Genomic DNA, 14,730 nt, shown 5'->3' with positions numbered 1-14,730 from the left:
GTTTAGCTCCAAGGTCCTCCAGTGCTGCCTTACCCAGATCAGGCGGTAAATACACAGAAAGTATATTTATATCTCTTCCATCCCATTGGGCCTCTGCCCCTGCGAATCGTCTCCCTGGGTCTGCCCATGTCTTATGAACTATAAGAGGTGTACTCTTCTTCACTAAGATTGCCTCCCCCCTTGATCCTGTGGTATAATCAGCATATACCAAGAGTTTATACCCCCACTTAGTGAGGGCCTTAGTTTTCAGTCCTACGAGGTGCGTTTCTTGCAACAAAACCACATCAGGTGAATGCCTCTTTAAATACTGTAACCAACAAAGAACAAGTGCCTATACTGATAATACTTTCAAGGGGTTTTACCACCAGAAAAGAGAATTCTTCAGAACTGGGGTGCTTATAAATTGCTTTTTATTTTTAACGTCTAGGTCAAAGAAAGAGGGGGGTATATTTGTATTAATCATATACAATCGAACAGAAAATACAATTTTTATACACACCAGGAAAATTATTATGGACAAGAAAACAGTGAAAATGTTAAAATCCAACAAGCATACCAAGTTCATTCATATCACAATCATCCTTCACCATTCATACAACAAACATCTACAAATACTCAACACGGTTAAATACGAATATGTAACCGTGCTGAGTATTAGGTCTGCTACAATATGTACAATTACATATACAATTTCTACAGTGATTGTACAAGTGTAAATCAAATAAATCAACAAAATCAAATATATAATCAAAAACAATGTATCCAACAATTTATAGCCGGTAATGTGGCAATATGTTCACACTACGGGAAGGACCAAAAAAGGAGCAGACACTGGACATGAAGGGGCCTACGCGTTTCAAATCCCTATGGGTTGGAAGGGATTTTCATCAGGGCCAGGTAGCTCACTAGCGGAGAATATCCGAGAGAGAGATAACACCTTAGGTGTGTGCGGAAGCCATGTGGTTGAAAAAATCCCAGTCGAAGAGTAGGCGGCGAGATGAAGTTGGATGGCCGGGGGATACCCGCTCGTCCACAGACACGCCATAGAACTTTGAAACCTACTCGACACCACATCGCCGGACGTCGCCTTTCTTACAGAAACCTGGATGAACGCCTCATCAACAACTGACATCGCCATAGCCACCCCGAACGGCTACAAGATCATCCGAAAGGACCGCAACAACCAAACAGGAGGAGGCATCGCCATCGTCCATAAGAACACCATCCGCATCACGACCAGTTCCGACGATAACCTAGCAGACGCCGTACACCTTCACTTCCAGATCCACACCGACCCCAAGACCACACTCAGAGGTACCCTCATCTACAGGCCACCAGGACCCCGCACACAATTCAGCGAAGACATCACTGACTTCATCAGCCCACACGCCCTCCCCTCCGAGGACTACATTCTACTGGGAGACCTCAACTTCCACCTGGAAAAGAACAACGACAACAACACCACCACCCTTCTGGACAACCTCGCCAATCTCAGACTCAAACAACTCGTTGACACCCCCATCCACTATGCCGGACACACGCTCGGCCCAATCTTCACCTCCAGCAAGCACATCTCCTTCAATCACACCACAGCTCTCCATTGGACGGACCATAGCTGCGTTCACTTCAACTACAAAAAGACTACGACCCACAACCACCCACAACCAATTCCCCGCAGAAACTGGAACAAAATTACCACCGACCAGCTCTTCTCATCGCTTCACCAAAACCACCGGGCCAAATCATCGGACCCAAACCAAGCAGCCACCAACCTCACACAATGGATCACCCACAGCGCTGACGAATTAGCACCCTTGAAAAACCATCTAATCAAACAAGGTAGCAAAAAAGCCCCCGGTTCAATGATGACCTTAAGAAATCCACCCTCGAAAAAGCCTGGCGAAAAAACCCAACCACTGACAACCTGGCCACCTTCAAGAACGCCACCCGCAAACACCACCAACTGATCCGATCCACCAAGAAATCAGCATTCAAGGATCGACTCGACTACAACGCCCACAACAGCAAAGAACTATTCAACATCGTCAAAGAGTTTACCAACCCCACCGCCGGCACCAACGACATCACTCCATCCCAAGACCTCTGCGACTCTCTAGCCTCGTTCTTCCACAACAAAATCGCTGACATACATACCAGCTTCGGCGACCAGTCCACCCCACTCACCTCCGAACTAAAACCCCCCTCCAACAACCTTTGCGCCTGGAACCCAATAACCACTGAAGACACCATCCGCCTGATGAACTCCATCCACTCAGGATCGCCAACTGACCCATGTCCCCACCACATCTTCAACAAAGCAGATTCCATTATCGCACCCCATCTCCGAGACGTCATCAACTGCTCCCTCAACTCCGCTACCTTCCCGGAAAGCTGGAAACATGCCGAACTCAGCGCCCTCCTGAAGAAACCCACAGCAGACCCCACTGAACTCAAGAACTACCGCCCCATTTCGCTCCTCCCATTCCCTGCCAAAGTCATTGAGAAAGCCGCCAACAGTCAGCTAGCCGCCTTCCTCGAATCCAACAAATCCCTCGACCCTTCACAGTCCGGCTTCCGAGCCAAACACAGCACCGAGACCGCCCTCATCGCAGCAACAGACGACATTCGAACTCTACTGGACAACGGAGAAACAGCTGCCCTCATCCTACTTGACCTCTCCGCAGCCTTTGACACAGTCTGTCGTAGCACCCCTATACAACGCCTCAGCAACGTCGGAATTCAAGGAAAAGCATTGGACTGGATCATCTCGTTCCTCGCCGGAAGAACCCAGAGAGTCCGCCTCCCCCCTTTTAGATCGGAGGCCACCGAAGTCATCTGCGGCGTACCACAAGGATCATCACTCAGTCCCACCCTCTTCAACGTATACATGAGTCCCCTCACATCCATCGCGCGCCAACACAACCTCAACATCATCTCCTACGCAGACGACACCCAACTAATCCTCTCCCTCAACAAAGACCCAAACACCGCCAAAACCAACCTACACGAAGGGATGAAAGAAGTAGCCGACTGGATGAAGAACAGCCGTTTAAAACTGAACTCGGACAAAACGGAAGTTCTCATCTTAGGATCACCCCCCTCCGCCTGGGAAGACTCATGGTGGCCACCGGCCCTGGGAAACGCACCCAAACCAACGGACCACACACGTAACCTGGGCTTCATCCTGGACTCCTCCCTCTCGATGACCAGACAAGTCAACGCCGTCTCATCATCATGCTTCAACATCCTACGTATGCTCCAAAAAAAATTCCGTTGGATCCCCACCGAAACAAGAAAGACGGTCACCCATGCACTGGTCACAAGCCGACTGGACTACGGAAACACCCTTTACGCCGGAACCACAGCCAAACTACAGAAAAAACTCCAACGCATCCAAAACGCTTCAGCCAGACTCATCCTAGACATCCCCCGCCAAGCTCACATTTCCGGACACTTGAAAGACCTCCACTGGCTCCCCGTCAACAAGAGAATAACGTTCTGTCTCCTCACCCACGCACACAAAGCCCTCTACGACCTAGGACCCGAATACCTCAACACGCGCCTGTCCTTTTACACCCCCACCCGCCAACTACGATCGTCCAATCAAGCCCTCGCCGCAATTCCACGCATCCAAAGATCCTCCATGGGGGGAAGATCCTTCTCCTACTTAGCGGCCAAGACCTGGAACTCTCTCCCCATCCACCTCCGCCTTACACAGAACCACCTATCCTTCAGAAAACAACTAAAAACTTGGATATTCGATAAGTAAAGCACCCCCCCACCCTCAAGCGCCTTGTGACCCTCTGGGTGAGTAGTACGCTATACAACTTTTAAACTTGACTTGACTTGACTTTCAGCCAGTCGCTGGTTCTCTGCGACTTTCCCTGGGGGTGTTAGTCCTGCTCCATTTTTTGGCCATCTTCCTCCGCTGGACCATTGTTCGTTGTTCCTGCACTGCTGCCTCTGTATTGACCAGATCTGCCAGGACGATCCAGTCTGTGGCCTCCCACAGTACTCCAACCTTCCATCCAGTCCCATACCGCCTCCGGTGACTCACAAAACCATGATTTACCATCCGATTCCACTCACAGGTTTGCAGGAAAAAGCATAGCGTATTTCACCTCTCGGTCTCGCAGTTCTCTCTTCACCGCCTGAAAGCTGTGATGTTGGGCCTGGACCTTGGCCGTAAAGTCGGGTACAAAGGGCAACTCATAATTCTCTATTTTCAATGGGGGGCTAGACCTCGCAGTTTGCAGGATGATGTCTCTTGCGCGATAATTGAACACACAAGCATTAAGGGGTCTCGGGGGTGCACCCGGTTTTGGGCTGCCTCCCGGCACTCTATGTGCCCTTTCAATGAAAAATTGCTGGACTTTCTCATCCATCTTCCGGAGGTAAGCCCGGATGAGAGAAACCTCCACTGTAACTGAGTCCAGCGAGGCACGCACCCCATTGATCGCCGCCATAACATCGTGCAGGGTTGGTTCCGTTCCCGGCTTAGAGGCAACTGCCCCCCCCATCCTTCTCCATCTGCGGTGCTACACGTTTGTCTCCCGCCTTGGACCAGGCAAATTTGGCCAGTTGCTTCTGAGCATTGGCCTTGGGACCTTTCCTTCCTGTTGCCTTGTGTGCACGCCGGCCGCTGACGCATCAATCGAGAATCAAAGGCTGCACCGGGGGCCCCTTGCAACCCGCTATTGAGAGTGACCCGACTTATATGTGACTCCCTTGGGGACGTATATTCTCCGCACCGTCTCTGGTGGCACGTACTGCGGACTTGACTTCTCCACCACTCGTGGTGCTCCGTTGACGTGGCACAGCCCCAGTTTTGACCCGCTTCAAGAGGCTCCCCCGCACTCTGTCCTTTCTCCGAGGGTATAGCGTTGTATAAAGTGCTGGCTTTCACTTTACGGGCAACCCAGGTTCGGTACTTCTTGCTGTCCCGAGCTGTAGCGCCACCACCATGAGCTAGTCTGCGACTAGTTGCAGGTCCCCAGGGTACACAAAGCTGTCGCTGGAACCATGCAGTCTAATCCAGGAGAGCCAGCGTTCTAAAATCTGGGGTATATTTAATGATCCTCCAAGCCTTTCCCCATCAGAAAACCGGGACCTTGCTGTGTGGCTCCCCCTGGCTCCACCACTGCAGGGCGCCCAAACCCAGGACACCTGTAGGGTATACGCACTCAAACCAATGTCTGTCAGTCTCGAAGGTCGGGGCACCTCTGCCTGATCACATCTCAGACGGTGTTGCCAGTCCTGGAGCTGCCATGTGGGGCCGAGCTGATCTCTTGGGCTCGGGCCCAGTTATGGAGGCCTATCACTGCGTTCCCCGCAGGCTTCAGGGTGGCGGTCGCAGCGCGTTGCAGCTACCTAACCCCCCGCTGGCGCCAATCGCTACTCCTCCGTTCCCTCCAATGTGTGCAGTCAGTTGCTAAGCGCCCCTCACCTGCTTGAGAGGCCGCCGCCTTACTATCCTTCATTCGGCCTCTGGCGCCGCACCACCTCTGCTTTTCTTCCTATGCTGCAAAGCATGGTCCTCTCCGAGCTGCGAAGCGCCAATACCTCCAGGAAGTAGGCCTCCACGCCCCCTATGCTCCCTGGGCCTCTGATGACAATAGTAACGTGGCTAAGTCAGGGGGAGCCCCAGTGTCGGGACCTCGCTTCACCCCCGCTTTCTTCGGCTCATCTGTACAGGCCTCCTGCCCCCTCTCAGCCAGGCTTAAAGCTGTTGTTGCGTCGCGTGAAGACGTCCAGGCCTCGAAGGAGCGGCCTCAGGTGATTGGACACCTTCAAAACACCACAGAGTATCCCACTGTGTATGGGGTACCTCAGGACGTTCTATGGATTTCCAGGAGGCTAAGCGTTGTCACTCTTTCACGGCCGCTACCTCCCCCTCCATGCCTCGGGAAGCCGCCATTATCACTCCGGCAGGGGCGACACAACGGGACCTGTAAATCCACTGCACGAGCCGCAACTCCCGCCAGTCTTCACAGAAGGGGTAGGGGATGAGACACTGCAATTATCTTTTAATTTTGGGCCGTGGATTGCATCGGATAGGGCAGGATAAAGATCGGGGAAACAGTAGCCCACTTAGGCAGCGACCATTCCCATAGGCTGCTAGCCACGCCCCTTCAAAAGGTTTTTTCTTACATGCGATCAGAACCAATTGTAAAAATATTCAAGTTCATTAGTTGTACTTTTGCAACTATATGTGGTACCCCTGCATACAACTTTTGCAATAATGTGTAAATGTTTACAATATCTGGTTGTATACATGGAGAATGTTTCACTGACTTATAAAATTATATATTGCTCAGTGGTGTTTTTTCTTTTTGTGGCCAGAGAGTTTTTGAACTATGTTAACTGTGTTCTTAATATTTTTACAAAGAGAGGATCTAAATGCCGCCCTCTTCAGCCATTGGAAGCATCATTCACATTTATGAGCCCACATTCATCAGTTGTGTTTCTGCTCTGGCAGACTACCATTTAATTATTGCAGCAGAAAGGTGAGTGTATAAGTAGGGAGGGGTGCGTTTAAAAAAAAATCTTTATGCAGCTCACTCGGATAAAATGAACACCTGTCTATTCCATTGTTAATGACTCATTTATTGTCCATTATTGCTTCTTTAATGGGCATCTCTGTCATCTAATTACAGCAAGCATGGGCCCCTCTGGTGCTCACCACCGACCTAGGCAGAAATATCGTACAACTTAGGCAGAAATATTGTTACGAGTGGAGAAACTTGATGCCCTTTAATTGGTTTGATTATATTCTTGCCAGATTGACTAGTGAAGTTTTTGTTCCTCATAGGCTGGCTGTTGGGCTTGAGACCATACCATGGTTTAAAATTTGGTAGGGAAACTCATGCCATTTTTTGTATTCCAAAGATGGTGAGCTCACTGACTATTCAATGGGTAGGCTTACTGTTCCCTAAGGGGAAGCCTATGCCCACACCTAAAGCAGATGGTATACCCTAGTAATATGAACAGTATCAGTACTGTTGAATGGTCTTTTCAGCAAGACAGCCAAAGTCTCACTGCACTTTGACTTGCCCATGTAGCAATAGCCTGTCTGCAGCTAAGAACCATCGACCTGCATCTGTCGCTCAAGTGAGCACCTTTTTGTGGCTCCCATCCTCATAAGTACTATAACTCCATGCCCAGTACTACCACCACAATGTGCTTCCTGTGCTCGCCGGCCTCTACTAGAAACCGTCGCAAGACACTGCAAGGACAGCCAGTATGGCATCTCAGACTGTTGTCCTCTTCCGTGCTGCACTTACCACTCCTTTGAGCGGCAGGCTGGGCTATCCTCTCCACACTGATCGCACATTGTACTTGACTTCTCATGATTGACATTACCTCAGAGCTTAGCAGTTTCATGACACTGGTAGGTTCCTGTCACAGACCTTTGAAAGAAGGGGATTTGTGCTGCTTTATCTTGCAAACTTCACATTATTTTATTTTTATTTTACCATTTAAACAAAGCAATAGTATACACTTAATATCTTAAGTGAAAAATCATTGATACAGCATGATATCAATCAGTCTTAGTTTGAACAGATATATTAGGCAGCATTCATTTTATTTAGTTACAGTGTTCCAATGAAATTTCACAGATGAAAATTTGATAGAAACCTTCATTCCAACCTGGACTATCAAATATACATGTCTAAAACTATTCTGTGGATCTTAACAGAAATTCAGCTACCCCCTGCATGGCATAGTACTGCCTAAGTGCAGTAATTAGTGGTTCAACTCTTACATTTCTCACCTTAGAACATCTATTATTACTCTGGAAATTGACCAATACAAACTAATTTCCCACTCTTTTTGCAAAAAAATGATTTATAAAAAAATGAACACAAAATGCTGCTTTAAAATAAATTATGGGACAAATTTCCTCATAAGACTACTCTGTATTTCCTTAATTGATTTAAGAATAGTGAAAATGTGGCAAAAATGTATCTTTGAAACTTAAGGAGCAAGCTATCTGTAATTACATTGATGTTATACGAGAGTCACATGGGTTAGAAATTCAGGGTAGGGCTGCTAATATCTCAACCTTTTGTGAGTACTACTCTGAACTTCATCAAGTTCATTGGGTAACTACTTCTAAGCCGATGTTCACTTCTTCAGAGCCAATACATTGTCCTTGTGTGACTAATAGCCAGCATATTTTACTAGAAACAACAATTATGAAATCATAAATTATAAACGCTATCAAAAACTTTCTGCATGATAACGCTTCAGACCAGCATTTTATTCCCTCCGAGCTTTATAAAATATTTTCACTAGTTATTATACTATTTTTGCTACACTTTTTTAGCTTTTTTCAAAATGGCTTCACTCTTTGCCCACGCAAAGATAATGTTAGTTCCCTAAAAAGGACAAATAGCCTAAAGACTGTGGGTCGTATCGTCCTAATTCACTGATAGACTATGATTCTAAGTTTTATATAACTTTTTTGGCCAATAGACTTTCATCCAGGGTAAATGAATGAGCGGATTCAGCGCATCATGATTTTCTTTCATCACATGATACTACTCACTATACATCCAAATTTGGCTGTTTTTGATATAACTACGATCACTGGCCAGTCAGTAGGTATGATTCTGGTGGACACTGAAAAGACATTCAGCAGTGTGTTCTGACCCTTCCTTAGGTTGGTCTTAATTACATCGAGCTTTGGTCTTTTTTCTTAAAAAGTATCCAATCTCTTTATCATGGACCCGCAGCCATATCATGTGTATCTGGATTGTGACTTCTAAATAATTCTTAATATAGGTAGGGCCCCACCAGGTATGTCCTTAACCCTCTCTGCTGTTCGCCGGCCTTGAACAATATTTGAAGGCCCTAAGTGATTCTTTTAGCATTCCCTCATTAAAGATTGATAAAACCCTTCTTAAATATAGCTGCTTATGCAGATAATATAGCCCATTTTATTAACAATTCTGTTACAGATCTTTAATACATAGAGCACAAGACCACCCCACTATGTCATGGTTTCTGGATATCCTCTCAATAGAAATGAAACCCATATTTTGTTTAAGGGTGTAGTCAACAGTCTTGATCCTCTGTATGTTCCCTTGGGTATTTACTTTGGCATTTGAATTTTCATTTGAATCAAGGTAAATTATAAAGCCTTGTATGCCTCTACAAATGTGGATGTGCAGTGTGTACCTCGCCCTCCTACAGACACTGCACATCCGCCGCACCTCGCTGCCAAATCCTGGAACGCCCTTCCCCTCCACCTTCGAACATCACCCTTCTTGGCGGTCTTCAGGAAGGGACTCAAGACCTGGCTTTTCGACTGAGATCCTCAGCCCAGCGCCTGGATACCCTCAGGGGTGATAAGTCATGCTATATAAGCAGGCTTATCATGTTGATCTCGTATCTCATCCTGACTTTTTTGATTCATCATATTTCACAGGTTTACACTTTAAAGAATGAGACGTCTAGTCCCATGTATGGGCAGCAATTCCCCAAAAGTTCCAGATTAACACAATACGCTTCTATCTGGTAGATTCTACCTCTTCCTGGCTTTTCACATGATATATATCTGTACTTCAATGGTCTACCTCTTCACTCCAAGATATAGGCCAACTCCTAGATGACTCCACTTTTCACTCTTTCACCAGGCTTGCTCTCATACACACACATCTAAAAACTGGATTCTTTAAGTATTTGCTGATGCATCTTTTTTTTATGAAAACCCCAGATTTCAATCTCAATCGTGCACTGTATCCTTATCTGGAACAACTTTTATTCAAAACATATAAAGGCCAAATTGACCATACTTCCCAGATATTTCAGAAGGACAGCCAGATAATCTACAATACTTGGCCAATCACTGGACTGATAGAATTGCAGAACACTTATCTAGCTGCTGTGCACCAAAAAGGCAATTAAGGGTTCCTTGTATAATTAGTGGCATGTGACATCCTTTTTTGCTACTAATGTCATGCAGTTCTGGGAAATGTAGTTTTGGAATGGTTTGTGTTTTTAATTGCTGCTGACTGGAGAATATAGTAGAAAGAAAACATAATCTGCACCTTTTATTACTGGCATCAAACTCTAAAAATAGTATTGTGCCCCTTGGCTGTCTTGGCCTCCACACTGTAGACTGATGTTGTCCAAAACGATGCTCAGGTCATGAGTTTCTTTTCAATAATGTACATCCTTTGTCTCCAGTTTGATTACTATCCCCAACATAGCATTAATGTTAGATAATGACACTGTTAGATTCACTTCAGCTGTGCCTTCATTGGAGAGTGAAAAAGGGTTATGGATGTTGCCATATTTTGGGCACTACCCCTTTACTTTTATTTTTGTATTCTTTATTTTGCAACAAAAGCCACAGTGTTACAAAGCCATGCAAGAGAAACACGGCAAGGATGATACCAAAGCATAGTACAGTAAAGTGATTGCAGTTTAGAGTAGCCCATGATATACCAGCCATTGCCACACCCCATGGTATGCCCGTGGTAGGTAGACCGTTTATTCCTGGTTGGTGCACCAGTTCATTGCTAACTCACAGAGAACCAAGGGAGGAGGAAGCGCTGCCTTCCAGAATTTAGCAATGTCTTGTTTGGCTAGCACAGTTCCAGTCCCCACCAGGGTTTTGTCCCAGACCATGTCGCTGATCCCTTCTGTGACTCCTAAAAGTGCAACTGCAGGGGAGATAACTAGTGGCCTCCCAGTTGCTCTAGATAGTGTAGTAAAAGATTGTATTAGTCTTGGGTGATCCAGGGGCATGCTCATACCTGGTAGGGAAAGTGCGCTTGTAGTTCCGGACAGCGCCTACATGTTGGTACTACTAGTGTACATACGTGCCACAGTCTGAATGGTGTAAGGTACGTCATGTTGAAGAAGTTACGTTTTATAAGTCTGAGTCTCGAGCAGATGACTAGTACCCCTGGATGTCATGTGGTCATCCCTCCAGTCTGAGTCGTCTTGGGGACTTAGCCATTCCTCCCACTGAGAGCACAACTCTATGAACAGGTCTGGGGCGTTAAGTATAAGGATTTTGTAGATCTGAGAGATGCCCTTTCCTGCAATAGGGCCATTTAGGATTTAGAATACTAGAAGGCTTTATTTATTCAGAGGCGGTCCAGAGGGATTTGCAGTAGTTTTTTATGGTGTGGTGAAGCTTTAGGTATGTTAAGAATTAGGATCTGTGTAAGTCATATTCTTCTTGTAATGTCAGGGGAACATTCTGTAAACAAACAATGAAAATGATTCTAGGTCTTAGTGAGGAGTACCTTGTGTAGTCTCAAAGCAATACATAAAGACAAAGTAATCCATAATCGTCATGACCATTCATGAAATCAGGTGGTTCAGGGTGATATAAAAAATGAGACCCATTGAGTCCTAAAGGTAAACATATGTATAAAGTAGATATCAAAAAGCAACCTGTGATAAGACGGTGAGTGTGTAGTAACAGGCATTTAAAAACGTGTAAACCTGAACCAAAAGTGCAGCGAGAATGAAGAGAATCTCGGCGAAAACCTGCTAGGGTCATAAAACATTGATGCGTTAAACAGAGGAGAAAGGCAAGGGCATGGGGTGCACCCGCCCCAGTCCTCCCTTGCTATGGTGGTCGGTAAAGGGCAGAGATCCACCACTCTGCGTTGCCCCTAGGCTCCACCGGAGTAGTGCGGCAGTAGGCGTCAGCTGCTCCAGGGGCCCATGTGCAAAGTTGTGTTGCCTTGGGGAGGGGAAGGATGAAGCCCTGCTATGTGCCCCCAGAGCCGCTGGCCCAGCCTCACCACATGGGGGTGGAGAGATTGCTGAGGTTGTTCCTCTGATGGGCGTCTGTCCGCTCCGGCGGGGCATGGCTCCCGGATCCTCTTCAGAGCTACATGGTCGCCATCTTTGTCTCTGCCATCTGCCCAGTGTGGCTTCCCTTGTTTCTGTTCTAGCAGTCTACGAGTGGCGGTGGACCCCACCGACAGCGCAGAGGGCTTTTTGAACTGCAGATACCCAGTCAGCACTGAGGATATCACTGCTTCGGGTGCTACTAGTTGGGAGCCCTGTCAGACACTGACCACCATCTTGGCCTGCTGAGCCACACACCACTACTCTTTTATTTAAGCATATTGTATATCCAGGTATGATGATCCATCCTGATTGTAGTCAGCAAGTTAGGCATTGTTCTCAAATATCGAACAACCTTTTTTACTGTACATTTTTAGGTTAGACTTGATGGCAATTTCAAGGATTGATTTGTAGACTTGATTTGTGATTTTTTGAAAGAAGTTGGGAAGCTTGTTGTTTAAGAATGGAGTGTAGAATTTTTTAAATGGTAATACACTCTTGGTGATTTCATTGCTGGCCCACTGGTGTGGTAGGAGGATGGTGCAGTTATTAAAGCAGATATTTTCAGGGAGTCATTTGTTGGGATAGTTATGTGATATACGTTAATGCCTTTTTGCGGATGGTGTCGTTCTGTGATTCAGGGCTACACCACTTGCTGCATTACAATGATTGGTGCATGGCAGCAATTTTCAGCAAGGAAATGTAATAGGCGCAAATGGCGCAAATGGCAAACACCGAAAACGTAGGCATGTAGACGTTGGCATTTTACTCTTTGTTGTTGCTAAATGATTAACAGTTAATTTATGTGAAAGCCGCACAATGTAATACAAGCTCGAAATGTTTGTTAAGCCTCATGAAACTCCTCAAATGTGTGCCATAATAGGATGGAGTAAACTCCGTTGACCTGGCAACCAAATTTAGAAATGACCGCCAATGTATTTCTTAAGCATTGGCAGGAACCACCATCTACCTGTTCCTGGCAGTGCTGTTTAAAGTTTGGTATATGGCTCAGTCAACATGACGCAGCCGTCCATCAAACGTTTTTTTTTCTTTAAATCCCAAAGCGGGATTTTCTTTTTGAAAATAGAAATGAAAATGCTCCCCTCATCATGGAAGTTATCTCCCATGGTGAGGCGAGCATTTAACAGTTTTCACTGCCTCTTTCTGACAGGCTTTTTTGACTCCAGTGAAAACTGGCCTCTATGTCCGCTCATCTAATTTAGGTGGGCAGACATAGAGGTCAGCCTCTTCGGCCCATACTCCGTTGGCCTGTCGGTGGGATGTAACCATTGCGGAGACGGAGAAGTCTCCACCGTGGTCACAACTAAGGTCCACCCGCTTCTAAATCTGGCGGGCTGACCTTTATGTTGGCAGTGGTACCCTTAACACCAACATATAAATCTGGCCCTAAGTTTATTTGAAAGTTTAGTTGAAAGTAGGATTATGACAATAAGATTTAGCTTGCCTACTCCATGTATGCGGAGTGTGATATTTGGTTCTGGCTTTATTTAGCAAAATCAGTTCAGTTTGGGAGTTGTATTGTTCATGTACTTCAGTTAACTGATACATATTATGACCAGCATTTGTAAATACATCGTTGAGGGCTGGATGCTGTGTGTGTTGTAGCTGAAGTCAAACCTAATTTTCTTATGTTGGTACTAAAGAAATTGAGATTCTTATCTGAGAAGCCAAGCATGCTGTGCTCATGCAGAGAGCACTAGTTTGTTACCAATAGGTAATCGCTCGAAGGATGAAAAAGATTGATGAGGTATTGCTGAAGTATTCCATTACCTAGTGCAGGTGATTTCTCCGATGAGAGGCCAGGGACTGACGCCATTCTTTCTTCTGCTTCAAATTTGTTTTCGCCAGCAAAATATCTAAGGTTTGAGAGGACTAAAAGCCAGGATCAAGGCATTTATCGATCCCTCTTTCTGTTCATTCAACTCCCTCTTCCTCTTTGTGCTGCTTATGTGCTGTCTGACTGTATGTTTGTCTCTGAGAGCCTCTGTGTTTGTTTATTCATTTACATTACTACCTGAATATTCCTCTTTTGCCCTGGCATTCCTCTGATAGCCTTCCAAACAATCATTCCCTGATTCCTGACACTCTTTGCTGCCACCACCTTGCCTAATTTATGCAGCCTTTTCCCTACTGCTGTTTTTCTTTCCTGCTTTCCAACTAAACCCCTAAGGTTTGCTCAGACTACTGTTCCTCCTTTTAGAATATCATTCCATTCACAGGGCTCCATCCTCATTCATTCTCTTGTTTCCTCCTTTTAACTCTTCTTTCAGGTCTTTGAGAAGGCCTGAAGGCAGCATAAAGAACCATGCAAAAAAGTAACCAACCAGAACAAGCTAGTGTCTCTTACTCCAATCTGAATGAGTGACTGTGTGTCAGGTGGTCTCCATCTCTGGAGATATATGTGTAAATGTGCATAATGTCTGATTGTAGACTCTTCGCTAAACATGACAGGGTGTAGAAGTGCAAGTCTGTGTGTCCACAAGTGTATTTATGTATGTGGTGGTCTTCACCTTTGCATAAATTGGTTAGCTAGCTGAATGTGTTCCTGGAAGTTGTACGTGTATGTGCACTGATTGGTGTTGTCAGTGCTTGGCAATCTAAATATTAGATGTAATTTCCTACTTCTTAATTTGTCATGCAATAGGAAAATAAGGATAATAAGGAAATAAATAAATAGTAAGGGAATAAATAAATAAGGAAATAAAGATATTCCTTTTTTTTAATAGGTGGAGGAGCTAATGCATACTCATAAAATAGAAATAGCAAATGTCAAACTGGAAGCTGCTAAGAGTAAGAGTGAAAGTGACAGAGAGAAGGAAAAGATTCAAACTGAATTGGAAGGTAACATTTATATTATGCATTGTAACCATTTAAGATACATTTGTATAT

General features: G+C 45.6%; 1 protein-coding gene across 1 annotated transcript in view; it reads left to right on the top strand.

Moving 5' to 3' along the window:
- Positions 1-14,730, top strand: part of LOC147668206 (centrosomal protein of 83 kDa-like) — a gene marked incomplete at its 3' end in the record, with an annotated part of 171,203 nt that overhangs the window by 106,855 nt on the left and 49,618 nt on the right. The window contains exon 8 of the mRNA XM_086948705.1: positions 14,568-14,682. Coding sequence (XP_086804831.1) covers positions 14,568-14,682 — 115 coding nt within the window. The remainder of the gene's footprint in view (positions 1-14,567; positions 14,683-14,730) is intronic.

Source organism: Lissotriton vulgaris, unplaced genomic scaffold, assembly GCF_964263255.1.
Source record: "Lissotriton vulgaris unplaced genomic scaffold, aLisVul1.2 SCAFFOLD_993, whole genome shotgun sequence".
NCBI classification, from domain to species: Eukaryota; Metazoa; Chordata; class Amphibia; order Caudata; family Salamandridae; genus Lissotriton; species Lissotriton vulgaris.
This window is presented reverse-complemented; position numbering and strand designations above follow the sequence as displayed.